The 26,291-nt window shown below is 38.9% G+C and overlaps 3 protein-coding genes across 5 annotated transcripts; 2 read left to right on the top strand and 1 right to left on the bottom strand.

Moving 5' to 3' along the window:
• The first annotated feature begins 207 nt into the window (after positions 1-207).
• Positions 208-8,010, top strand: LOC110056569 (ureidoglycolate lyase-like). Its single transcript, XM_020763078.2, has 15 exons — positions 208-435; positions 1,631-1,762; positions 2,239-2,454; positions 2,684-2,774; positions 3,380-3,456; positions 3,779-3,889; positions 4,449-4,508; positions 4,984-5,140; positions 5,741-5,832; positions 6,182-6,285; positions 6,438-6,516; positions 6,931-7,023; positions 7,121-7,193; positions 7,457-7,524; positions 7,737-8,010. The coding sequence occupies exons 1-15, from the start codon at positions 334-336 to the stop codon at positions 7,986-7,988; spliced, it is 1,707 nt and encodes a 568-aa protein (XP_020618737.1). The 5' UTR covers positions 208-333; the 3' UTR covers positions 7,989-8,010.
• Positions 8,011-9,336: 1,326 nt separating this feature from the next.
• Positions 9,337-20,212, bottom strand: LOC110056566 (N-alpha-acetyltransferase 15, NatA auxiliary subunit-like). Of its 2 annotated transcripts, none has more exons than XM_020763072.2 (22): positions 20,041-20,212; positions 19,844-19,928; positions 19,566-19,670; positions 18,868-18,956; positions 18,667-18,735; positions 18,262-18,396; positions 17,428-17,566; positions 16,891-17,010; positions 16,405-16,500; positions 15,728-15,834; positions 15,486-15,558; positions 14,988-15,154; positions 14,168-14,320; positions 13,563-13,771; positions 13,403-13,472; positions 12,625-12,769; positions 12,184-12,272; positions 11,736-11,844; positions 11,469-11,567; positions 11,048-11,191; positions 10,559-10,656; positions 9,337-10,005 (listed from the first exon to the last, which is right to left on the bottom strand). In XM_020763072.2, exons 1-22 carry the CDS (start codon positions 20,089-20,091, stop codon positions 9,811-9,813), a joined length of 2,547 nt encoding a protein of 848 aa, XP_020618731.2. In that variant the 5' UTR covers positions 20,092-20,212; the 3' UTR covers positions 9,337-9,810. The 2 variants fall into 2 exon arrangements, with proteins under 2 accessions (XP_020618731.2, XP_020618730.2); XM_020763071.2 differs by having other exon boundaries at positions 17,428-17,581.
• Positions 20,213-20,260: 48 nt separating this feature from the next.
• On the top strand, positions 20,261-26,249 carry LOC110056568 (E3 ubiquitin ligase Rnf121-like). Of its 2 annotated transcripts, XM_020763077.2 has the most exons (8): positions 20,261-20,502; positions 20,850-20,908; positions 21,564-21,705; positions 22,268-22,422; positions 22,913-23,141; positions 23,772-23,917; positions 24,090-24,191; positions 25,169-26,249. In XM_020763077.2, the coding sequence occupies exons 1-8, from the start codon at positions 20,464-20,466 to the stop codon at positions 25,287-25,289; spliced, it is 993 nt and encodes a 330-aa protein (XP_020618736.2). In that variant the 5' UTR covers positions 20,261-20,463; the 3' UTR covers positions 25,290-26,249. The 2 variants fall into 2 exon arrangements, with proteins under 2 accessions (XP_020618736.2, XP_089130538.1); XM_089274412.1 differs by lacking the exons at positions 20,261-20,502; positions 20,850-20,908 and having other exon boundaries at positions 20,957-21,705.
• Positions 26,250-26,291: the final 42 nt, after the last annotated feature.

Raw genomic sequence — 26,291 nt, forward strand, 5'->3', positions numbered from 1 at the left:
TATAAATTTAGGCAAGGAATAGGATTATAAATTGCAACACAGTCGCTCTCACCGATTATTTCTTTCTGGGAGGGCCGGCGGTTGTGAAACGGGCTAGATATAGTGTAATAAATAAATGAATAAAACGGGCTGATTTCTACAGACAGGCTGTCATCTCCCACCCCTCCCTTATCAAACCGTAATCTGCCGCGGGAAAGTTGGGGCCAAGAAACGAGAACGCCTGACTCTTTTTGCCAATACATGTACGTGTATCTTTAGAAGTGGATAATTGTCGAACAGGCAGTGGAGAAAGCTGAGGTTATTTCAGTAAAAGCCGAAAGTCTTCAAATATAAATGGCAGCAAACAAGCGTCTTTCGGCAGTGTCAGGTCATTTACATCCGAGTTTATCACATGGCGAGAAATATCGACGATGTCTCGTGGAAGATTTACGAAAGGTCAGTAGTGATTCCTTCAGTAAACTTCCTGTAACCGTATAAGAAAATAAAATAAAGATATAAGTTTATAGCCGCATTTTTATTAGAAAAATATGTGCCCTGAAAATAAAAAAATAGCTTTGTTTCATTGCGTTTTATTTTTCTTTTCTGTTTTCTATATGGCGTAATAGGGACCGTTTTATAAAACATAAAAACAAAAAGAATATTATATAAACAAAAGACCTCAATATGATCACGGTTTTGGACGCCATCTTGAAGGGTTGGCAACACGGGTTATTTACATGGGAATCGACTGTAATTAAGCTTAATTTTCTTAAATACTGAATTCCATACAATCTATTAATAGCAAAGTTAAGATACTGGACAAAGGAAGGATGTAGCTGTGCTGTAAAGCGTTCAGTGGCGTTTTAATTCAGTTTTCCATACATTTGTATATAAATTTTTACGTGGCTTTACAAGTTCGCGAAAAATAATTAAAAAAAATATGTAAAAAATGTAAAATAAAACTCAAAGACAAAATGTTTATTGAAAACTCAAAATGTCATTAGATGCTTTCTAGCTTAGTCTCATATTTCAAACTTGGTTTTAATCCTTTACCTATTATCTAAAGGTTGCTGTTCATAAGTTGTTCAGAATTCATTTTTTAAGAAAACTTTTGCCAGTGGGTTCTCATTCAAACGCTGTTATTTCTGATGCTGCTGCCTACCATTAAGATGGCTTCAAAAAACAATGTGATAAGATCTATTATAACTTTCAGCAGATGTCTACAAATCTTATGAGTTATTTGTTGTTATACTGTGCTAAATTACATCTGAAATTATCCACCTCATATTATGCAATTTTACAAACATTTACCTATTAAATTTATATCCCTGCAATGATGCAAGTTGACCTATCTATGATTTGAACAAATCTAGACTTTTTGCCACCTGTGGTTTTCAGGAAGTGGAAATGAGTGGGCCAAAAAGCTGACCATGATATTTTCAGAAGTGCATCTTGGCTTTTTTTCTGGTTAACTTTTGTGTGAGGATCCAGTAGTTTTACTTTTCAAGATTTTTGAAAACATTTTTAAACAACTGATCCATGTTAATCTCCATAACAGGAGTCTTTTGTAATATATCAGATAAATTTTGAGAAACAAAGTTAAATCCTTTTTTCGTTTTATTCTTTATTTCAAACAATAACTTTTTTGTAGCATGGAGTTAATGACGTAGAGTTATCTGGTCCCCCTCCATGTCATGAAGTGGAGTATCAGACTCTTCTCACCCCAGAAGCACTGATGTTTGTTGTTGAACTTGTGAAGCAGTTTGATAAGAGTGTGGAACAGGTATATATCATGACTATTATGATACCTGCACAGTTATTTTGTGAATAATTTTTTTTCAGACATGAGACACAGTGTTTATATATCACTTTGTATATCTGACGATAACTTGCAAGTATTAAGTTTTGCTTCTAAAATTGGAACCATCTTGTCTGAAACAATGAATATCGAGTGGGAATGCATACTTCCAGGCAGACCTTTATGAATACTAGTTATGTTGTGTGGTTCCAGAAAATTTCCATATCCCACCCCAGGGACTAGGAGGATTACAACTGAAAATTCTAAGAAGTAGGGGATCTCAAAAGTCAAAATTGTTAGATAAATGTGAACCAAAACTGGAATTTTCAGAGGAAAGGGGGAGAGGGGGTAAGCCAAACATGCTTCCGTGGGAGGGGTACAGATATTTTCTTTAACAATACACTATATCTCAGTTGAATATTTATTTCCCGTTTACATAATTTTCTCAATTTATGCTGCAGATGCTAAGATATCGAACCATAAGGAAACTGCAACTAAATGACCTGGATGAACTGCCATTCTTCCAGCCACAAAGTGCAGAAGTTCGGGATAAAACCTGGAAGGTGTTGCCTGTCCCACCCAGACTGCAGTGCAGGATAGTAGATCTTGGAGACATCTCTCCTGCCAATACAGAACTCTTTATGAAGGCACTTAATTCACCAGCTTGTGGCATACAGGTATAAGGCCATAACCTTGTGAAGTGTTTCTTGGAGCCAATGTGAAGTCACAAATGAGTCATTCTTTAAGATCTACTATTTTTTAACTTTAACACTTTTTGTCTCTTGAGAACACTTTTGGAAGTTTTCAATTTATTAGTGGTGACAAGTACATACAGTGTAAGTGAGTGAGGGATAGAGAGGGGGGTACAGTGAAGTATTGTCATTTAGATTGTTAGCTTCCTTTCAGGCTGATCTTGATGATGGCCATTGTCCTTCCTGGTCAAATCAGTTGAGAGGACTTTACAACATTTACCAATTTGTACATGGCAGTATGACAGGTCAGGTGCCCTCATGTGTTACTGTTCAGGACAGCTTATCTCTTTTGAACAGGAGCATTTTCCAAAGTGTAAACTAAATTAATTTATAAGGGGTTTAAGGCCATAATGAGAAGCCATTTACAAAATTAGAATAATTTACTGTTCTTTCAAGTGGGGCCTTAAACTAAAGCTGTATTTGATCAAGTTGACCAATGTTTCAAGCTTTTGCAGATTCACGGCATCATCAGGGATAGAAAATATCCCACTGTACATCTACATATAGCATACATGTAATGAGTAATGAGGTAATGGGGTGTGATGTAATGAGAAAACACACGCACTCCCTAAATGTATCATTTTTTTTTAATTGTATCTATTTACTACAAATCTGTTTACAGGGGTGTGAATAGGCCACATTCAATATATCAATATTCTAACATGGCTCCCAGGCTTTCAGGACAAACTTCCATATTGTGTGGTGTTTTCTATGTATCCAAGTTTCTTTTGGGAATTGGGAGAAAAAAGAAACTTAACTAAAATTGTCAATTTTCACCCGAAAGCCTCGGAGCCATGTTAGAATATTGACATATCAAATGTGGCCTATTTATGTAACTATTTATTTACAGGAGTTCCATCAATGTCTAATGCTCCAGTAATCATGTTTCGACCCAGGGCATGGAACATGTTGGAATTCAATATGATGGTTAGAACTCTTAATCTGTAGAAACTGAGTGATAATTAATGGACATTCATTTCTGCTTGTAAAATAAAAACCCCTGATATTCACAGCCTCTATTACTTTCTTTGATTACCTGATTACATGAAGAGCATGCAAAATTTGAAACAAGCATAGGGGAAGGGGTGGGGAAGGAGTAGAAACAGGAAAAGTCCTGGAGATATTGCCTATTTCCCCATCCTCTCACTCTTATTGCATCCCTTTATGTCTCCCTCTCTCCCCCTCCCCCCCTCCCCCCCCCCCCCACAACCTTTTAATGAAAGTTTTCTTCTTCTAAATTTCTTCACAGGTTGGAGGAAGAGTCATTCCTGGCCCACTGTTTGACTTTGGTCTTCACATGTTTCACAACAGCAAACTTATGATGACAGAAGGAAATGGTCCTTTCTTCTACTTACCGAAGGTATGGGTCAGTTTTTTTTCAAGGCTTAATAGAGAATTTAAAATTACTCTTGACTAACTTGCAGTAAAGGCAAATCAGTGACTAATGGTCAAGTCTGCATACGAGCCAAGTAGAGGCCCATCAGGGTAACGCTTATCTCCGGTTTCTGTAGCATGAAGTGACTAGGAGTATTTCTACTCCCCCATGGATGGGATGCTAGTCCATCACAGGGTTACCCCCAGCATTAAGTTCTCCAGTAACCATTTATACACCTGAGTGGAGAAAGACACTCTGAGAGTGAAGCGTCTTACCCAATAACACAACACAATGTCCCAGGCCAGGGCTCGAACCTGGACCGCTCAATCAGGAGACGTGCGTGCTAACGATGAGCGGTCACGTCTCCCAATCAGTGACTAATGAGGGGTTCTAATTCCCCTGCATGTTTGTCTTGACCCTGGACTGTGTGCTAAACTTTACCTCAAAACTAAAATCAACCATGATTTGGTTTCTGAAACTTTTTCCTGGGCTTTGAAATTTATTACCTGACACCTTTTCAATCTTCTGTTGTTTGTTGTTTTAGCTTGAAGGTTCCAATGAAGTGAAGGTTTGGAATGAGATCTTTGTTTGGACTCAACAAAGGGTACTGAGTCTTATAAGCAGTATTTGAGTTGTTTCTACTCTTTTGTCCTGTACTACATTTCTCTGTCAGGTATGTTTAAGGCAGCGTCCACGCTACGCCGGAGAAATTAGAAAACGCAGCTCTTTATTTCTACGGTAAGGCCATACTAATCCGTTACGAAACGGAGCTTTTCGAAAACGCTCTTTAAACTGGAGGAATTTGAAAACGCCGGCTTTGCGTTTTCGTGTGGACGGAAACATTTTGAAAACGAAGATTTTCGGAAACGATGACGTCATGGTAATCATGTGATTTCCCAGACGGAGTTCTCCTCAAACTTAAATCCAAAATGGCCGGTGATTGCAGCGCTTATTCCTGCGGCCTAGTGTGGACGGAAAGTATTTGATGGGTTTTCACGAGCCTGATGCTAATACCAAGCTTATTGTGTTTTTGCGATTTTGACTAACTGATTTGATAAATATTTGCGTTGATGTTTCAGCTTGGTCTGCCTCAGGGATCCATCAAAGCTAGTGTTCTGATAGAAAGTATCTATTGCTCGTTTGAGCTTGATCAAATCCTGTATGAATTGCGGCAGCACTCCGCTGGGTTAAACTGCGGCATGTGGGACTACTCAGCCTCTCTTGTGAGCAACTTTGGTACGAAAGCGCAAATAATTGATATCAGTAAAAAAAAGTAGTTGTGCTGGATAGGGTTAATATTTAATTAAGACACGAAGTCAAATAATGCGTACGTCAAGACTATCAGTAAAGAAAGTCATCGTTTCAAAGCGGATAGCTTTAGGGAGAAATTAAAATTTTCATTAAATCATTATTTACATGTATGTAACAGGTGCACTAATTAAACGGACGCCAGGTGAACCGCAAGACAATGTGGTTTAAATGTTACCGTTAGGGTGTTTCTACTGTGAGAGGATCATTTTCAGAAAGTTCAGGGAGAACGTTTGGAAAAAATAGAAAACCTCCTCCTGCAAATCGGATTCACACAGACTTATATTCATTGGAAACCACGACGGCAACGCCCAGGTCAACGTCGATTAAAAAAATGATTTTATATTTTACCTACCAATCTCGCGGTACCCTAAAATCATTTACTTTGTTTATCACTGTCAAAGCTTTCACGAAACTAAATCTAGGACACATCGATAAATTCGTAATAAAAATTTAAAAAATTAGCCGTCGTGGTTCACGTTCTCCAGACAACGCAGAATTTGGTCATTTCTCGTATTTCCTTTTCAGGACACCGTCCAGATTTCATTTTGCCTGATCGTAAGAAGTACGTTTCCATGGATAAGCAATATCTCAAGAGTTACATGGACCTGGTTGTCAAGGTAATAAGCAACTTATCCTGCAGAACAAGGAGTAGCGGAGACGGAGTGCGATATCCAAGCGCGCGTGGAGCGCAAAAGCGAGCGCTCGTTCACGCGCTCCGCACGCGTGCTTGTATATAACGCAGTTTGGCCCCGCTAATCCGCCTGTTCTACATGCTATAAGTAATTCTCTACTTACGGGTTATTTATACTAGGATACGTCACGTCTCGCGGCTAGTGAGAAAATTACTTAGCACGGCAATACAAACAACACTTCACATTTCATGTTGAAACAATCACGGCTTAGGAAGAAGAATAGTTTGCTACCGTCACGCACGATGCCATTCTGATCCTATTTCCTGTTGTTCAGACATGCCACGCGCGGGGCTGTCACGCCACTGGTGGAATGGCGCCAGTTGTGTTACCAAAGAATAATCTGCAGCTCCGACAGCAAATCACTGGCAATGTTTGCAGGTAAGAATGTGCCTTCAAAACCCTTTCATAGCTGTGGCTGTTAGGCCAGGTTGCTAGGGGTCGCTGTCTTGAGGAAAAAAAAAAATTGTTTTGTAGTATTTACAGTCAGTCAAAGCCTGTGCTTTACCTCACCCACCGTTTTGCTTTTTTAGAGCAAAATTGAAAGAAATCAAGGCAGGAGCAGACGGGTTTCTGGTTTTTGATCCAGATCTTGTGCAGCCTTTGATCCAGGTTAGTAATTATCACTTCACACTCGTAGACAAGCCAAAATATGTTTTGACATCATAGAAAGTTCTTTTAGCCACCATTCAACCTTTCATTGTAGTTCCTTTTGTTCTGATCGCTTAAGTAAATCAGGAATTGTTAACGAAGAAAGAGGTCATTAATTCGCACTAGAGTGTTATTTCAAAGCTTATCATGTGCCTTTTTTCTCCCAAACCTTTGACACTGTTTTCATGCTTTAGAATTTCTATATTGGACACACAATAGCTTTTCTCTCATGTAACTATTTTATTTTAGTTCTTTCGTTCAAATGAGTAAATCGAAACTTTCTTTCAGATAACGTAGGAACTTTGTTAGAGCTTAAAGAACTTGGTTTGGTTTATTTATTTATTTATTTATTTATTTATTTTTATTTTTTTTCAGCTGTGGGATTCAGAAGTTACTTCAAAGAACCAACTTCATGTAAGCCGGTCTGACGTGTTTGTCTCGAGAAAAGACCTCCTTCATCTTCCACAAGTAAGCATAACTAGCTACTGCTGTTATCATTTAAGTATTCTAAACGGCAGGTAATAAAGCTTGCAATTGCCGAACTCTTTTTTTTTTATATTTTTAGGGTGGATTTACTTTACAAGGATTACAGAATAACATTACTGTTGGAATCATTTTCATAGATGCTTGGCTTAGAGGTAAGTGTGCATCAGAGTTGTTCCTAAGCAACGCAACGCTTAGTTTATACATTGACCTGACAACCGAATGTTCACGAGTGTTCGCGAGCATTCCACTGGTTAACTTTCTTCACCCGACAAGAGTTCGATTGTAATCAGTGAACATTGTCTTGGCGTTAGTATTCTTAGCAAAGACACTTCTTTGACCGACGGCAACCTTCTGTACCACAAACAGTCCAACTTGAAGCGAGTCTTATCAATTGTCTTCGCTTGTGTTTTCACAGGGGAGGGTGTGTTTGTGCTGAATGGAGCTGTTGAAGATTCAGCTACGGCCGAGATTTCTAGATCACAGGTATGAACAATGCACGCTTATTATCGCTAATATGGATTGTACTTTTCTTGCCGGGACCGGTGAGGGGTGGAGAAGGGACGAATTCTTGTTTCATTTAATGCTATTCTTTGCTTCACAGGCAAATTATTTTAGCCAATGTCGTATGCATGTTACCTATAGTTTAGATATTGTCGGGCGTTAGCTCAGGTCAACAGACTTCGTTTTGTTTCCAGGTTTGGCAAGCCATTCGCCACCAGTGTGTGTTGGAGGGAGATGGACGTACAGTGACGAGAGAACTCGTTTCTGATCAAATCAAGCATATCACAGATGAGCTGGTACGGGAGAAAGCTCAAAATGCTGTGGATACAGAGAGGCTCTCAGTGTCTGCTCAGATATTAGAGGAACTCGTTTTAAAACGGGACTTTCCACAGTTTATAACGACGTATCTTTATGAACACCACAAGTTCAGGAATACTGTACAATAATAAAATAGTAATGGAACTGCAAGTGTTAGCCGCTTCATTTCCAGGCTCCATGCTATTCTCTTCGTTAAGAGCGGACACATGGAGCCTGGGGCATGATGGGAAGTAGGATGTACGTCTGTATACTTTCTTCTTCAAATCAGTTCCACAATTCAATGCGCACGGACGACAGAAGAGCGAGGCCTGGGGACCAAGCAGACTTTCAAGTCCGATTCTTGGGAAATTTTTAACAATAGCAGATTTTCAAGTTGTCATTTGACTACAACTACCAGAATTCCTTTCGTTTTTTCTTTATTATTGAAATTTTGAATTCGCAGTGGGATTCAACGAACAATTGCCCTGATTAGCACCAGAAAGAGAAAAAGTGAAGGATTCTGGTAGTTGTGGTCAAATGACGCCATCGTGCAAATCGTCTATTACGGAGAGGAACAAAACAGAGCGCCTTTTCACTTCACCCACAAGCTGCCAGGAACTTTTCTTATAGGCCCTTTACCTAAATTGGGCCTACATTTGAGTAACAATACTTTGTACATCCTTAACCTCGTTCTTATGTTTCTAGACAAAGAATTTTTCAAATGAATGCGAGTTTTAGGATGTATAAGTATTGTTATTCAAATTTAGGCGCTATTCATGCAGAGTCTATGTAGAAACCAGAAATATTCCTAGTGAACGAAGGCGGTCAAACTGCCCTGGAGAAAAATCTTTGATTGAAGAGTAAACGCGGTACTCTTTATTTAGTTTTTTTTTTTCTTGTACGACTGTAACATACCGCGCCCTAACATAAGCCCAGGTATCACTCAAAATGATAGCAGAGAGGAACAAATCTACACGGTTGCTATTCTGTGTCTAAGATGAAAAATCGATGTTGCTTATTGTTGACTCAGGAGTTTCTGTCAAGGTAAACTAGAATTTCAACCGACTTTGACAGTATTTTTACATATAAAAACTACATTGAACGCTTAAGGCAGCGTCTACACAACGCCGGAGAAATTTAAAACACAGCTTTCTTTATATGGTCAGCCCTACCGTCCACACTAATCCGCCACGAAAACGGAGCTTTTCGTAAACGCTTTTCAAATGGAAGCAATGTGAAAACGCAAGCCTTTTGTTTCCGTGTAAACGGAAAACATTTTGAAAACGGAGCTTTTCGAAACGATGAGATCGCTATAATCATGTGATTTTCCTGCCACAGTTTTTCTCAAACAAAAATCCAAAATGACCGGTGATTGTCGCGTTTTGAAATTTTTTCGGCGTAGTGTGGACGGAAAACATTTGATGCGTTATCAGACTGAAAACGCCGTTTGCAAATTCCTCCGGCGTAAAGTGGACCCCGCCTCAGTGAAACCAAGTCTTCCGTGAATTGATCATTTATTATTCAAAATACACCGTACTGTGATTCAAATGATGAAAAGCGAATTCATGAGATAGCAGAATCATGGCTTGTCTCTAGTTACAGTCATTCTTCATTTATTCGAAGTCAAAATCTCTGGCGTGACACGTTGTGACGAACGCGCACTGTGAGCGCACTGTTCAGGTATAACCTCGCGTGTAATTCGTACATTGTTTGTGTCAATAATTCATCAAAACAGCTCTTTGCGAGGTATCGCACGAACGCTTTCAAGTCTTCGTATGGGTAACAACTCTACCCATATAAGTGGTCGAGTCTTGAGCATTCTTGAATAAGTATTAAAAATCTTGGAACACAGTTTACGAGAAGCAGGTCATCGTTTAAGCCCGTTACTCCAATGCTCCACCAATTTAAAAGATCCGTTTGGCTTTTCTCGGTAAAATCGCAGTATTGTTCCTTTGTTTTCTGTTGATTATTTCACGCCACACCGTCGCATAGCGGTTCAGTGCCGCTCGTCTGGTTTCCCTCCAGGCCGTTCACAGCTCCGTCGTCCTTGGCGAAGACCGTAGCCAAAGGAAATAGAGTCCTGCATTTGAGGAAGTACTCTTTTGTCAAATCACTGCACTCACCGAATGTTCCTTCTAACAGCGTGTTGTAAATCAACGTACAGTTCTGTGGAAACATTAAAGAAACTACAAGTAAGGCGACAATCCCTCACACTGCACAACGCTGGTGGAATTTGAAAACGAAGCTTTGTTTCTACGGTTAGGCCCACAGTCTACCCTACTCAGTCACGAAAACGGGGCTTGTTAGGTTTTTAAATTCCTCCAGCGTAGTGTGGACGGAATTTCAGAGTGAAACCTCCGTTTTCAAATTCGTCCTAGCGTGAACGAGGCCTTAGCGCGCTTACCTCAAGCGAAGAAGCGGGGGTGTATGTACACAGGCCAGGTGAACCCAGTGTTCTTTCCCCCCCCCCCCCTTTTTTTACATTCAGTTTACAAGAACCTTACTCTCGTGACCTTGATGTGAAGAGATAAGTCCTTTCACTCTTGGCCATTTTATCCGACCTGTTTACACGTCATGCGTTATTACGTTGTCTCCACTTTCAGAAGCAAAGCATTTAAATTTCAGAGTCGCGCATAAAGGCGCGAGATGGCCCTCTCTTTCTGACTGGCGTGCTAGCAATAAACAAAAACAAAAACAAAAACAATGCATGAAGTCTCACCTCTAATGTCCTATCTTCAAGAGTGTCTGAGAGATCAGTGACCAGCGCCAGCGCATCGTTTACCTTTGAGGCATCCAGAAGGCACAGCATTTTGCTTCCTATAAAGACAGAAGCAACCTTGACTTTACAACTGTATTTGCCTTTGCATCTGAATTCGTTTTCCATTACTACAATAAGTGATTGGCTCAGAAAACAGGGGGGAGGGGGGGGGTGCTTTTGTCATCTCAGTAGCACACATTTTCCCGCGCTTCGCGTCACGTGTTTGCTTCGTGTTTTGATTGGTTCACTAGCCTGTCTCTGTCCTTTGTAACTGGCCAGTGATTACTTTGGTTTTGGTTTTGCGATGAAACTCAATCGGCTGAAACCCAAGCTAGAACAAACGACACGCAATCTGCAATTGCACATAAAAAGGTAACGGTTGTGCACTTAACAAAACAGTAAAAAGTAACGTGAACAGACGGAAACTAAAGGGTACAAGTTATACTTTACCTGAAAGCCTATGAAGCAAAGATTGTGAATTTTGTTCCAAGAAATCCGAGTTGAACTGCTTGAGATCTTTGCCATCAAGCAGTGTTTTAAGTTCTCGTTCTATAACTGTCGAAACGGGTCTCTTCAACTCCTTCGACTCCGACACTGAAGGAAGAAAAGTCGGAAATTTACATTAATGTCAATAACAAAACTCAAAATATTATTTACAACATGTCTTTCGCTCAACAATTCCAGACTCTTTATAAATAACAAACATATTTTGAACAACTTTTAGGGTCACGAGATTCTCTTAATTGACAAACTGACTTGGTCCAAGAAAATTGTAAAAATGTCTCGGTGCATTACTGAAAAACCTAAAAAATGACTTAGTGTCTTGGTGAATTGCAGAATGATGTATCTTCTTTCTTTGGATGTTACAGACCTTTAACAGCAAGCCTGACCAAGTTTTCATGCAGTTTAGGATGGTTCGGGTTAATGGCATGTGCACGTTTGACGGATTGCAACATCAACAGAAGTTTGCCTACAACAAAAAAAAAAAACAAGGAAACCTCGTCAGTTCAAGAAGTTAATTTACCGTGTTAAAGACGCCAAAGATACATTACTCTTTTACTTTCTTTCGTGAGCTAAACCTTTCTTGTCTCCGGATACAACAATCTTATAAACAGACACTGGACGCTGTCATACATACATTTCCGGATGAAGACTTCATAGGCCAACAAATGAGTTTCTATTCTGTTGGACGCCAAATTCTGTAATGGCCGCAGAAACTTTAGAGCTTGTTCAAGAGGATCTGAAACCTGAAAATTAAGGTAAACTAAAATTAGACGTAAACTGAATTTACAGTTCACAGCGGAGGTTTGTTTCCTCTATGTTTCTGTGGATAAGTGACAAAGGCTGTGTTCTTAGATTTGATAAGGCCCTCTACCTGGAAAAATACCACTGACACCCAGAATGTGCATATACAGAGAGTATATACCAGTACTGAGTTTCTTTGATAGGGCGGCAGCTGGCCACATTTTGCACTAGCCCATGTTTGCAGCTCTGCCACCAAAGCGAAAGAAATCGCGTGCAAACTCACGCCAGCAAGCTATACAGGGCACCTACAGAAAGATGGACAATTGTATCATAACAGTTACCCTGACTAATGCATCTGATTCCAAAGGCGGTTCTTTTAACGGATCAGCTTTCTTCTCACTGTCTTTTGTTTCTTTTACATCACTGGTTGCTGCAAGTAAAACCAAAATAATAAAAAAACACAACAATTTTACAAATATTGAAAGTGAAGAATGATCATCGCGGTAAATTTTCCAATTTAACCAACTGGAAAGAAGAAGCCTGAAAAAATCAGGGCTTCAACGGGATTCGAACCCGTGACCTCCGCGATACCGGTGCGATGCTCTACCAACTGAGCTATGAAGCCTGGGAGCGAGGTCAATTAATTGAGTTTATATCTTCCCGTGAGGAGTGAAATGATGTCAAGTATATATGAAATAATTCATATTTGAATTTTACAAATATTGGTATAAACTATTAACGATAATACGACTTTTCCTAGATGCTTCTACTTTTATTTTTACCTTTCTTATTTTCTTGAGCTTTCTTTTCAGCTCTTCTCTGTTTGCTGCGAAGCTTTTTCAGGTCTTTGGCTGACAGTTCGCTCGACCCTGCCTCAGCATCTTCGTCGCTTGCTGCCAATGGCTTGTCATGAAGCCGGACGTAACACTGTTGTAAACAGAAATGAAAACAAATACACGGTTACATCAAAAAATCATTCACAGTCAAAATTGCTGAAGTGTTTTGTCCAATAATTGGGAAAGAAAACCACGAGAATGTTACCAAACAAAACGTTTAATGAGCAGGGCAATGACTGTGCACGTGCGTTATAATTCTTGGTACATTTCTTTGCCGTCCTCTGCAAAACAAACAACGTGAAATGACCAAATTCTGCGTTGTCTGGAGAGCATGAACCACAACGGCTAATTTTTTCATTTTCTATTTCAAATTTATCGCTGTGTTCCAGATTTAGTTTCGTGTTAGTTTTGACAGTGATAAACAAAGTAAATGGCTTTAGAGTATCGCGAGATTCGTAGATAAAATAGAAATTCATTTTTAACCGACGTTGTCCTCGGTGTCGCCCTCGTGGTTACTTAAACTCTCCATTAAATAACATGATGAACTCATTTATGGAAATATTTGTTTTTCACGTCAAGCTTCCACTGAATACTGAATAAAAGCACTGAGAAAAGCAATGAGAAATGCCAAAGGTGTTGTAAATTGGGCGAAATGCATGGGCAATCAGACAGCTGTAGCTAAGACATTCAAGGAAGATGCCGATCTAGGCACTGTGTTACTAACCTCTATGGCCATTTTGGCAGCTTTGAAATAAAATCTATGGCTTCTGAGAATATCCTCAAGGCGGAGTAATCTGGAAACAACAGCAAAATATCAGTACATGTAATTAGACTCTTCCCAATTCACTTAAATGTACCTGTACATGCAGACGTTTTATCTTTACCTCACATAAGCTCGTAACGTCATTTTCCTCATGCAGTAGGTGTGGAAGTCAAACTGATCCTCGGTTATTTCGTCAAAATGTCTCTCGATCTCGTGAGCTTTCTTCAACGCCTCTCCTAGTTTGCCGAGTCTCTGCAGAGCATAACCGCTCTCCGTTTGAAACCACATGCACTGCATTTCATTTAGGTTCTCGGCAGCACCAACCCCTTCCTGCGATACAGAGTAATCAGCAAGGAATTTAACAACACGTGTACATGTTATCTATCCACTGTTACACATCTCAAGTGACTTTGCAAAAAGCATCTATGCCAGGTGGTTTGAAAGCAATTTACAATAGTCCCATGAAAACCAGTGCATAAAAAGTGAGTAAAAAAGCCTAACTTTTGTGTTCAAATTATATTATAACATCGACGTAGACACATATAATTTATTTTACTTAATCACATACTTAGCTACGGTGGCAGTGTATCCCAGAGAATTGATAAGCAATGTCTACAGGGCACACCAGCTAGTTTACAGGTGTGCCAAGAAAAAAAAAAAACAAAGTAAAAATGTACAAAAATGTACAAGCATGACGTCACATTATTTGACGTATCTGATACTCACCCTTGTGAATAAACCACAAGTGTCCTCAGCCTTCTGAACTTGATTGGCACGTAGCTGGTACTTAGCACATTTGCAATTGACATATCTATCGGCAGTGTCCAGAGATCGAGCTTCATCCATACAATGTGCTGCCTTCTCCATGTCACCACCATGCTAGTGAAAATGGGCATAACAAAATTCAATATAAATTAAGACTCAAGCATGCCACAAGTAGAAAGGGTACAAATAATATATTAAATTAACGTTGATGTTACTAAACTGTGCATGAAGCAGGATGTAAAAAAAAAAAACAACCACATTTTCAGGCTTCCCATTTGGGCAAGCCCTAACTTCATGAATAATGTATTAAAGTAAAGGTAAAGCCAAGTGGCCCAAAAATCATTTTCACTAGGCACTAAAAAAGTTCACCTCTTACAGTACTTAGGTAGTTTGAATTTCCTCAAAAATATTCCCAAGAAATTAGAAAGATCTACATCAGTCATCCATTTAAGGAAGGGGGACATCTACATAAGGGGGGGGGGGGGGTTGCAAAGGGATATACCCATCACTGCAAGACTGGATACCGGATTCCACTTGCAAGACTGGAGAATTCACTTGCCTCAGGCTATTGGACAGGACTTTCTTTTGCACACTGATGTAAATTGGTACAATAACATTGATCACTCAAGAAAACAGTCTTCCTAGTAAATTAGTAAGACTCCATGCGAACATTGTGTACAAGTACAACATTTAATACTGCCAATCTGTTACCCACCATTGATATCAGTCTAAACTTACACGAAAATCAATATAAGCATATATACATGTAGGTTTCCAATACCTTGTATATCCTGGCCTTGACCATGTAAGCCTCAATCAGTGTTGGTGTGTGTTCTAAAGCTTTGTCTATGTACTCCATCGCTTTCTTGCTGTCACGCAAATAATCAAAATGCTGGGCGAGAAAGTGGTAAACCCAGAGGATTGCCGTCGGAGGTTCAAGATCGCCACCTGAAACACAATTTGAGTCAATATTTTCAAAATGTCCTGACACAATAATTGAAGATTTGGGGAGTGGAGATGGTGCAGTGGTGAGAGAGCTCGCCTCCCACCAATGTGGCCTGGGTTCAATTCCAGCCCGGTGCCATATGTGGGTTAAGTTTGTTGTTGGTTGCTTTTTCCGAGGGTTTTTCTCTAGGTTCTCCGGTTTTCCTCCCTCCAGAAAAACCAACATCTCCAAATTCCAATTTGACCAGGATAGAGGACCTGCATGAAAACCAGGTGAGGCTTAGGTGGCTTCGTCTCTAAATATTGAAATTTATTTAAGCAATGAAACACTGACCTTTCCCTGTCAAAGTTCCAAAGGTATTCAAATTGTCCAGATAACCCAGGGCTATATTTTCAACAATCTTTACCTGGAAGAAAAAAAAAAGAAAAACAAAAGCAAGCATTTTGTTAGTGTTGAAATGATAAACATATAATTTAGCAAGAGGAAACTGAAGGTGATGGTCTGCCAATATTACAAACAGTAAAAGCTAATTTTGATCTTGCCAGTTGTTCTTGAACATGCTGTCAGGTTATCACCTTGTCTTTTTCTGTATATAAATTCCTGATGTTGTTAAACAATGGAGGCACTCCTTTATGAATTGCTGGCCTCATGTAGTTGTCAATTAATCTGGCAAATGTTTCACCTGAAAACGGAAACAATTCAAGTCTACTGTAAGTACTTCAGGAACTCTGAATAACATTATTTTCACTAGTCTGAGTTGGCAAGTCCCAGTCAGAATTTGGTAGCAGTAATATCACCTGTCCCAGCTGTGTATTCAAATGGTTTTTAAGCCAATGGATCTAACTTGTCAATTTTTTTTGTACAATGTAGTTGTTGGGGCACCTACAATTCTGTAGCCAGAATTTATTGAAGGCTGCAAATATATTATTAACAGTAATGTATAATTCGTGAAATTATTTTAATTAATACGGTACTAGATTGCTTTGTTTTGTTTACACGTTACATTTGTATATTGCCAGTTAAAACAATCATTGTAAGTTAATTCACTTTCTTATGCTCTGCACCCAAAGGACCCTTTGTCTGGGCAAGAATTAACCCACATCATGTGTCACCTCTGAAAGGATCAAGTCCTTAAAAAAATCAGAATGAGTGTAACTTTGGGAAAATAACATTAGACTCTAATAGCTATTATACATGCAATACAAGTTTATTAAATGAACAATGAATACAAAGAACAAAGAACAGAATATACCTTTGGTAAATGTCAGAGGCATTCTCTTGGGAGCCTGTGCTCTTGGATATGATTCAGCATATTGCATGTACAGATTATATCTGTCATCAAGATTTTCTGCAGGTAGGAAATATGTTATTACATTGTTCAGAGATGTAAGAGCAAGTACATTCTGTAATCTACCATGACTAAATTTGCAATTATCCAATCAGAAGCCCATCTGTCTGCTCTCCTGATATCCTGTGATGCCAAGTAACTGATCTGATATGGCTACATTACTTGTCATGGTCACTTGGCTGAATCTGGGTATGGTAAATACCCAAGCGCAACGTTTTTACATGTCATGTTTTGGCAGCACGTCAGGCTCTTTTGGTCTCACCAGGTTTATTTTCGCTTGACTACACCTTGCTAATTACAAACCATACTTGCCTGCTGCGGAAGCGTACAAAAAATGTACAACTAAGTATAAGTAAAGAGAGATCATCAAAAGATTTTATCAGTGCTCACCAAGTTGCAAAGATTTTTCCAATTCTTGGTAATAAGATCTATTTTCTGGATTTCTTCTGAGTAACTCTCTGAAAACTTTCTCTGCTTCTTTGAAGTGGTTCATCTCAAGAAATAATGACCCTGGAGGAAAATAAATATCAAGTTATCAACACTTCTGGACTCACAAGGGTGATTAGCAAACTAAATTTTTCAAAGATAGTCAAAGTTCTAGTTTCCCAGTATTTGAATTATGGCAAAAGGGTAAAATAAAGTCTGCAGACGAATGCCTGGTCAGGGCGGAGCTTGTCCCAGTTTCAGCAACATGAAGCGACTGACAATACTGCAACTTCACCCTGGATGGGATGCTAATCCATTGCACCTGGGTGGAGAAAGGCACTGCTAGAGTGAAGTGTCTTACCCAAGAACACAACACAATGTTTCTGGCCAGGGCTCAAACCCAGACTGCTCGATCGAGTGGAGCACACTAACCATGAGGCCACTGTACCTCCACACCTTGATTTATGGATAACCTTAAACAAACAAAAATGTTCAACATACCTTTGATTTCCCGCACTACAAGTTTATCATGCATCAGTGGTTCATATTCCATCAAGTGATCCAGAGCCTTGTCAGGTCTTCCAGCTTCTCTGAGCACCATGTTTTGATACAAGAGAAGCTCACCATGTTCAATGTCAAACTTTGGAGAAGAAATCTGAATTAAACACACAATATTCCAACCATTAAAACTCCTTACTTAGACAGGGGTCATAAATTACCGAGTGAACACATAACTTGGACTGACTGAAAATATTTTCGTCTTTTTGATATGATCAGGTTATAATTCTCATTACCATCAGGAAGGTATTTTAGGTAATTCCAAACTTTAGTTTTTGTCTTGAAGTATATGTACCATCAGTTTTTTAGAATTACCATATTGTACACCTGATGACTAAAACACTTGAATGACAGTCCTAAGTCTGTGTTCAAGCCAAAGTGGCCTGTTAGGTCGGTGGTTATGTCCAGTTTCCATACCATGAAGCAGCTACATGTAGGAGTACTTTACCCCCCTCCCTCCTGGAAGGGATTGTACACTCTGTTGCAGGGTAACCCCCCCCCCCCCCGGCATTAAATTTGCAGGTATACATATGTATATTGCATGGAGTCAAGATTGCAAAACACTTCATAAAGTCACATAATGTAATTTTATATTATATTTTTTGACAAGAGTGTTTCAACCTCAAAAAGTCAGTCCTTCCTGAATTCTTATAAATTTCTGAGCACAGTAGAAAAATGATTTTCATATTCACATCTTTACTTGAATAATCTATAATGCTAAATGCACATGCATGCTGTACATTTCAACTACCATAATACCCAGAGAAAGCTCCTTACATTCTGAGTTTTCCGAAACTCTTCTAGGATTGTGAATGCCATTTCATGATCTTTGAGGAGATGATAAGAGATAGCGTAACCGATCCAGGACGCTCTCTGACCAGGCCTTAACTTTAACAACTGGTACCTGGTTTCCTGGAGTAAAAAAAATTCATTTAAAAGGGACAATTGACATCAAAGGATTTTAGATCCATACATTTTATGACCTTTTAAGTGTACATTTTGCATAAGGATAACTATTAGAACTAATGTACATGTATGTGTTAGAGGAATCTGATGATATAATTTTGTATGATTTCTTCCTCATGTAAAACAATATCAGCCTTTGGGCAAGTGCTTCTTACAGGTCATTTTAAAATACTAGCTATTAATATGGAAAAAGAATTAATACTTTTATGGTCATACCCTGTAGCCTTCTAGGTCACGCATCTGAATTTGTAAAAGTGACAAATCTCGCAAGATTTGGATATTTTCCTGCAGAGAAAGAAATGAAAACAACGCCTTTCTAAGCCAGGTTGAACATAAAGCATCACTTTCTATCAGTATGACTATTTATAAATAATACCAAAAAAAAAAAAAAAAAAAAAAAAAAAATTGCCATCTAACCTTATCCCATTTTAGAGCATTCCTATAACACTTGATAGCCTCATCGTATTTTTTATCTGATCTCTGTAGCAATCCATAAACATGCCAGCCTGGCTGGTGGTCAAGGAAATAATACAACACAAACAGAAACTGGTTACACAGATCTACATCCCCCTTGAAAATGCTGTACTAGTTTTTTAGTCTGTGAATAAAAACCTGGATAAAATCCTGCTGTGTGAAGGCTACTAATGTGACAACTTTTTTAACATTAAATACAATTTTAGGCTTTGTATCATATTTGGTACTTCTCCAATTTTAGGGTTATGAAACACAGTGACTTATTATGTTACAGTAAATGTTTGACATTGCCAAAATCTGAGGACATCAACAACACACCCATCCCCCAACCCCTAAAAATACTATTTATTTATGAAAAAATGAAGGAAGAAAGTAAAGTAATTTCTGGCAGCCTCGAGGAGTACAGAAGAGTTAAAACGGATGCTAAATTTGGTACATTTTGCTGAGCATTCTCGCACGTGATAATTAGCTCACAGCTCCAGTCACACATTACGAACAGTTTCACAACAAACCACGGAAGCAAATAGGCGATCACGTAAATTCCATTACCACGTAGTTTTTGTTGTTGTTGTTGCCCATTATATGTACAGTACATGTAACCTGTAGAAATTGACATTTATATCCTAACATATCAAGGATACAGACATGACTTTTGAGATCATTCCGAAGTCCTCGACGAACAAATTCGTAGGCTTCCTCCTTCCTTCCAAGACAGTTGAGAGTGAGTCCTTTCATAGCCAAAGTTTCTATATCGCCAAGAGAGGGAAACGTTAAACACTGACACATCAAATGTTTTCAAACGAAACTAACATCTGATGGTAGAAAAATCGACAAGTTGCTAGTTTAATCCGCATTTGTGGTGAAGAGATACAGGTGAACAAATTCATTGAGTCCACCAAACGTAAACAATTATACTCACCTCCATGCTCCGAAAACTTTGGATTTGAAAGGATCTGCTTGGCAAATTTCAGCCCATTCTTGTACTGCTTGTGTTCGTAGCATTTCTGCAAAAGAAGATCAGAAAGGAAGTGAAAACGCACCCTGAAATCGACAAGGCGTGCTCAGAACTCGCATCCGCGTGGTACGGCTCCACTCGCAACCTCAGCGAGGCCTTACCAGTATTCTTTTGAACAAAGCATTCTCTTTGGGTGGTAGAGTAGTCGGCATGCTGGTGAACTACTCAAGGACAGGCCTCTACCACCGAAAGGTTAGACTTGCCCGCCGGCCTCGTGGAACGAACGAAAATGGCGACTGCATATGCGACTACTGATCGGCTACCCACAGTGCTCTGGGACACTGGTAAACCCGATTGAGCAACCAAGCCTTGACAATTTTTTTACATTTGAAAAATTTTGTACAGTGAGACGAATTTTTATATTTTTTCGTTTATCTCGTGCCAAATGCGTTTCCATGCTATAACTTTCTGTCGTGTGAACGTCTTCCCTGGCTGGAGTTTTGTAACGTTTTTGGGAGATTTTTACAAATAACCTTTGCCCTCGACCCAGTTTTCCACTGTCAAAAGCCACGTTCAAATTCAAGATGGCGGATGATGAGAGCCTGATTCTCAAAGAAATGGCGGTAAGTTGTGTCTACTAACTTTGGTTGTTGTGAAAGATTGTCAAAAATTGCTGCATTAAACGTCGTTTGGCATACAGATGTGGTATTCTATGCACTTAAATGACTATTAACTTTGCACGGGCTAGTGATATGCCTGTTTGATTCATTTCCGTTATACGTTCAAATTCTTCAAAATATGAAGCAACCTTGTTGTTCTACTGTGCCATGCACGGTTATTTTAACGGTAATGTGAAGGATGGTTCATAATTTCCATCACGGTATTGTGTTTTATGATGGAAGCAATAAAATGGAAGTTAAAGCTGGGGTTGGTGAGGTCACTATTATACGGATCACTGTGTACATTTCAGGTTGACTCTAACATGTCCATTCCAGACACAAGACCACTCAGTAAAGAAGAGCTGTGGAGGTATTCATAACAATGTGATTAGTCTACAATCTGCAACTTTCATCCTTTTATTTAAGCATATCTGTGCTAGCGTATGGAAGCTACTGTAGATGCTTGTAACGAGAATTTAGAGCAATTGATTATTTCTACAAAAAGGAGGTGGCCTCATGGTTAGTGCGCTCGTCTCCGGATCGAGCGGTCCGGGTTCGAGCCATGGCCGGGGACATTGTGTTGTGTTCTTGGGCAAGACACTTTACTCTCACAGTGCCTCTCTCCACCCAGGTGTATAAATGGGTACCGGCGAACTTAATGCTAGGGGTAACCCTGTGATGGACTAGCATCCCATCCAGGGGGGAGTAGAAATACTCCTAGTCGCTCCATGCTACAGAAACCGGGATAAGCTCCAGCCTGATGGGCCACTTGGCTCGTATGCAAACTTTACCTTACCTTACAAAAAAAAAAATAATAATAAATAATAATAATAACTGTTGTGTATTGATGTCTGGCAGCTGAACAGCGTTTTTAAAATGCTCTGTGTCGGCAGTCGGAAAATTTTCCTTTTACATGGTGTTACCATTACAAATACATTGCTGAGAACTAACTGTAAACAGGCTAACCGGTGCACTATGCAGGCTAATCTTTGGCTTTTTTGTATGTTTTTGTATGTTTTTTGTAGGATAGAACATGAGAAGCTACACGCCAAACACAAAGGACATGAGGCCATGCACATGGAGATGATCCTTATTTTGTTTTCTACTCTAATAGTAGCACAGGTTCTTCTGGTAAAGTGGAAAAAGCACTACTACAAATCATTCCAGGTGAAAAAAAAGACAACAACAACAACAACAACAACAAAACTATTACAGAATCACGCCCATTGAAAAACGTCGCACGGGAAAATGCAAATAAGCTAGAAAAGAGAAAGAGAGCATGCGTTACTTCATGCAGGCCTGTCAACTCGACTGTCAATCATGTAATCCCCCGTGTACGCCGTGTTCATGAGTATTGTTTCTTACTCAGACAACCGAAACGTAGCGCTATTCATCGAAGAAGAATAGCCGTAATTAGTCGGGTTATCTTGATTAGGCTATATTGTTTAAAAATCAGTCAGTGTCAAACTGTTAAGCTGTCAAACCATGAACACTGTGATTGGTTATAATACAATGTCATTCCAGACATGTTTTAGGTGTTCACGATTTAATGCGTTTGAGAGTAAAACTCACTTTAAATCAGTTGCTGCAATGTATGATTTTAAACTGAGATGAAACAAAACTTTGTATGCTAATCAATCTTTAGAGCATGTTAAAACCACGGTCATTTCAGTCCAGTGGTTTATCTTAACTACTTACTAGTTCAATCTTTTTTTTTTTTTTTTTCAAGGCTGTGACTCTGGTTGGCATGTGGTTAATTCCTCTCTATTTCAATATCAAGCTCAAGTTCTGGCGCATGCTGACTGCCTGGGTCATGTTTTCTATTTTAACTGGCTTCATTGTTTTTAAGTCTACGCGGAAGCCTGTTGCACCCAGTACTCCTAGGTAATGGTACTTTGATCTTGTTACTAATTTATATGTTGTAGTTGACTGTGTAATGCTGGTTAGAATGTCGGACCCTGGATCGATTAATCCAGGTTCATACAGGTTTGCCCACTTGGGGCATTGTGTTTCTTCTCAGGAGACAGTCCCAAAGGACCTCTGTCCACCAAAAGGAGAAAAGAATGCATCATGGTGGACAACATGATAAAAAGAAAATGTTGGAGGTCAACCTGCTCGACTTGCTTTATGTTACTTGTGTGGAAATCAGGATAAGTTACATTTGCTTCATTGTTTGTTTTCATTGGCCCTGAAAAGCTCACACTGGGGAAATGGTCAATTAAGTTTTATTTTTTATGTTACAGAAAAGCCACATGTTTCTCAAGAAATGTGACCTCTATCTAATAAATCCATCATTGTCAGTCATTGGTAACATATTCTTTGTTTAGTTCATTTTCAAGCTAATGATGCACTTGTACCCTTGTTTTCATTGCAGACTAGTTTACAAGTGGTTTTTGTTTGTGCACAAGGTGACATATGGCTTGGGAATATTAGGATACATGGTTGTTTGTCTGACCATGCTTGGTGTAAATCTGATGTTTGCTATCGCACCAGATACTGCCATGGAGTTTGGAGTGACAGTGCTGTTTTATGGACTTTATTTTGGTGTACTTGGCAGAGATTTTGCCGAAATATGTGCAGATAAAATTGCGTCAAAACTAGGTGTAAGTTTCAGGCCATTCTTTTACCTCAACGCTTATTGTAATTTCTGTTTAATAAAAGTGTTGTGAAACACTTAGTAGCACTATTTGCTGCCTTACAGTTAAAAAGAAATGCAACAATTCAATAATTGAAAACTTCCAAATTGATATGATTTTTACCCCAACACCCCTCAAACTGTGTTTGACGTTAGTTAATAAAAGTTACAATGGCCAATTCCTCTATGAGAGGCACCTGCAGAGAATCATGGTAGCTGTTTTCATCATGATCTTGGATTGGATATTTGTTTTGATGAATGCAACTACTGTACCATGATTCCCTCCAGGCACGTCTCAGAGGAAATTGGCCATTGTAAAATTCTTAGACTTCACTGTGTCTCCATTGTAAAATTCTGAGAGTTCATCATGTCTGTTATGACATTGACCCAAGCGGGGGAGATTACATTTCAGCACCTCATGTGTATTGTGTACAGTAGTTAGTCACTGCTGCCTCATTTTAATATGGGTATTACTTTACAATCATCTGTGTGAGGAAAATGTTTGGTCGACATAAAATGATGTTTAAGTTCTGTGACTGCAAGTTACTTACATGTGGTGTTTAATTAAATTATTTTTTTTGTCTGTGACTTTGTTTAGTATACAAGCAAAGGAGGCCTTCCAAGTAGGAGCCTGGAAACCAATATTTGTGCTGTATGCGGCCAACACCTTGTGTTGTCAAATAATGATGATGACGATGATGATAATGGGCCTGAGAAAACTTATAAACTTTCCTGTGGCCATTTGTATCCTTTGTTTTGTTTATCCATTTGTAAATTTTGTTTTAATTGTAATTTTAATGTATCCATCTGATGCCAAAATTATTAATGTATGTAACATCCTAATTGAATTTGTTCAATTTGATCTTAACCATTGTCCTCTTGAATATATGATTTTTCTTGACAAAACTCAATGCAGATTCCATGAGTTCTGCATTCGTGGTTGGTGTATAGTGGGAAAGAAGCAAACTTGTCCATACTGCAAAGAGAAGGTGGATCTCAAGAGGATGTTTTGCAATCCGTATCCTTTTATTACACACTATTTTTTTTTTTCGAAAAACAAGTGCATTTTTTTCTTCGGTCTTGCCATTTAGCATGTGCTGTGCACGAGTCACATCAGACATGGGTGGAGTACCATCTTGTTTTAAATCTTCAGGCTCACTGTTTGAGGTAGTCAGTTAGAGATGGAATAAGAGTAGGTAAAGGTGGGCACCGTGTGCTAAATACACTCTACGAGCTGAAGGATCAGTCAGTTGCAGCTTGCTCTTCCCTTTTTTCATTCGGTGTTAATGAGCTAACTCCCTGTACACAAAGTTTCCAGCAAAGTTTTAGGTAGATTTGTTGTACTTTTTGACCATCTCCTGCCTTTCAACAAAATGGCAAAGAATGTGACTTGTTTTGGACAATTTACAGTTCATGGGTCAGTAAAAAATGAATCCTCTTCATGATCAGAAAAAAGAAGACTTTTTTTGTCATCCATTAGGCCCACGTCAAATGTCAAACTTCACATGAGATGAACTAAATTGTAATTTAAGTTGATCCTAATGGGTAAAGCTAGATCGACCAGTGAACTTCAGATGGAGAGAACGTGTTGGTCAATCTAATTTTAGCCTTTTAATTTGTAGTTTTTTATTTATACGCTCACTAGAATCTTCAGAATTGAAGGAGGTGAGTTGCCCAGGAAGAAAAAGAATTTCAGTCGGACGAACTCAGTTGAGTCAAACATCTAACTTATCATCAACTTAATTCACTCAGTTTAGTTCGTCTCCCATGAATTTCGACGTTCAGCACAATAGGATGGTCACAAAAGCTATTTATTTACAAGTCTGGCACTACAACTGAATAAAAAAACATGCCATGTTCCACAGAATTTGCCAATTCTTGAGACAGAATTGCGTCTGAAACATGATGACCAGTACATGTACCTGCTTCTGGACTAGGCAACAAATGTTGAAATCTAGAATTGTTCAATGGCTGTTTTCCTTGACTAGACCCCAGGTGGGAGCGCCCTCACGTCCTGTTTGGTCAGCTGTTGGACTGGATCCGATACCTAGTTGTATGGCAGCCTATTATTATAGTGGTAGTTCAGATAATAATATATGTTCTAGGACTGGAGTAGCTATAATAAATCCCTTATTTAATGAATATATATATAAAATGCTTCAAAAGAAACTAAGATAAATGTACAGTTAGCAGCGGTCATATTTTCTCAGATGCCACTTGTACTAAGAGATCACATGACCCATTGGATTATCACCCAGGACAGACTGTACAGAATAGTTCCAGACATGTAAGAAATATCAAATTAAAATTACTTCAATTGTCAGATTTTAATTTAGGTCAGTATCGTACCTTGACTTCTGCGTGAAATTTTCTGTTGACTTGAGTTTTCAAAATATTAGTCAAGAAAGAATAGCAAATACAGCTGGAAGGCAAAGCTTAATACTACAACATAATGGATCATTAATTAGTACAAGCCATACCGAGGCATCCCTCTGTATAGTCTGAATTTCAGCATCTGTTCTCGTCTCGTCCCTTCTCCCTTACCCACGGGTGGGTAAGGGAGAAGAGACGGCTGAAATTCTGACTACCCTCTGTATTTTTAGCTTGGGACTTGAAGTGAATGCAAGTTTATTTTGGGTGGAATTTTGTTTTAAAAATAAAGTCAATGAAGAAATTTTTAAAACCGACCCCAGTTATCCAAACCAAAGCTTGATAATTTATTTATCACTTATAACAAAATTACAGTGCAAATATTCAACTACTACTTCAGTACCACCATTGATAGTGCTTCTTTCTGTTTTAATTAATAATTATGAATTCAGGATCATTGATAGGAAAACAAAAGGAGGAAACTGTTAGTGAAATATTATTTTAAACACATTGTTTTCTTTTCAATTTTCAAAAATGGCGGCCGCCAAGTAAAGTGGGAATATCTGAGTTGTCACGGAACACTCTTTTCCACTCACACCTGCTATGGTGAGGAGCATTGCGTGACCAACCAAGAAAGGCTGCAAAAAAGATTATGTTGCCAAGTGAATGGTGGAAAATGCAATAAAAGTTTTAGATGTTTTACTAACTCGTTTTACGAACTCTTTCTAAAAATAAATAGTATCTAAAA

The sequence above is a fragment of the Orbicella faveolata genome, unplaced genomic scaffold (genome assembly GCF_042242905.1).
Source record: "Orbicella faveolata isolate gen_17 unplaced genomic scaffold, um_ofav_v1 contig_35, whole genome shotgun sequence".
Classification (NCBI taxonomy): Eukaryota; Metazoa; Cnidaria; class Anthozoa; order Scleractinia; family Merulinidae; genus Orbicella; species Orbicella faveolata.

Excerpts from the sequence above, each read along its gene's own strand:
- LOC110056569 (XM_020763078.2), top strand. The coding sequence starts at position 334 with ATGGCAGCAAACAAGCGTCTTTCGGCAGTGTCAGGTCATTTACATCCG. Across the intron at positions 3,457-3,778 it reads TGTTGGAATTCAATATGATG|GTTGGAGGAAGAGTCATTCC; the intron begins GTTAGAACTCTT and ends ATTTCTTCACAG. Across the intron at positions 3,890-4,448 it reads CTTTCTTCTACTTACCGAAG|CTTGAAGGTTCCAATGAAGT; the intron begins GTATGGGTCAGT and ends TTGTTGTTTTAG.
- LOC110056566 (XM_020763071.2), bottom strand. The coding sequence starts at position 20,091 with ATGCCGACTACTCTACCACCCAAAGAGAATGCTTTGTTCAAAAGAATA. Across the intron at positions 13,772-14,167 it reads CTTGTGGTTTATTCACAAGG|GAAGGGGTTGGTGCTGCCGA; the intron begins GTGAGTATCAGA and ends TCTGTATCGCAG. Across the intron at positions 10,006-10,558 it reads TTGAAGATAGGACATTAGAG|AACTGTACGTTGATTTACAA; the intron begins GTGAGACTTCAT and ends ATGTTTCCACAG.
- LOC110056568 (XM_089274412.1), top strand. The coding sequence starts at position 21,415 with ATGCTCTGTGTCGGCAGTCGGAAAATTTTCCTTTTACATGGTGTTACC. Across the intron at positions 23,918-24,089 it reads AAACTTTCCTGTGGCCATTT|ATTCCATGAGTTCTGCATTC; the intron begins GTATCCTTTGTT and ends AACTCAATGCAG. Across the intron at positions 24,192-25,168 it reads AAGAGGATGTTTTGCAATCC|GTGGGAGCGCCCTCACGTCC; the intron begins GTATCCTTTTAT and ends ACTAGACCCCAG.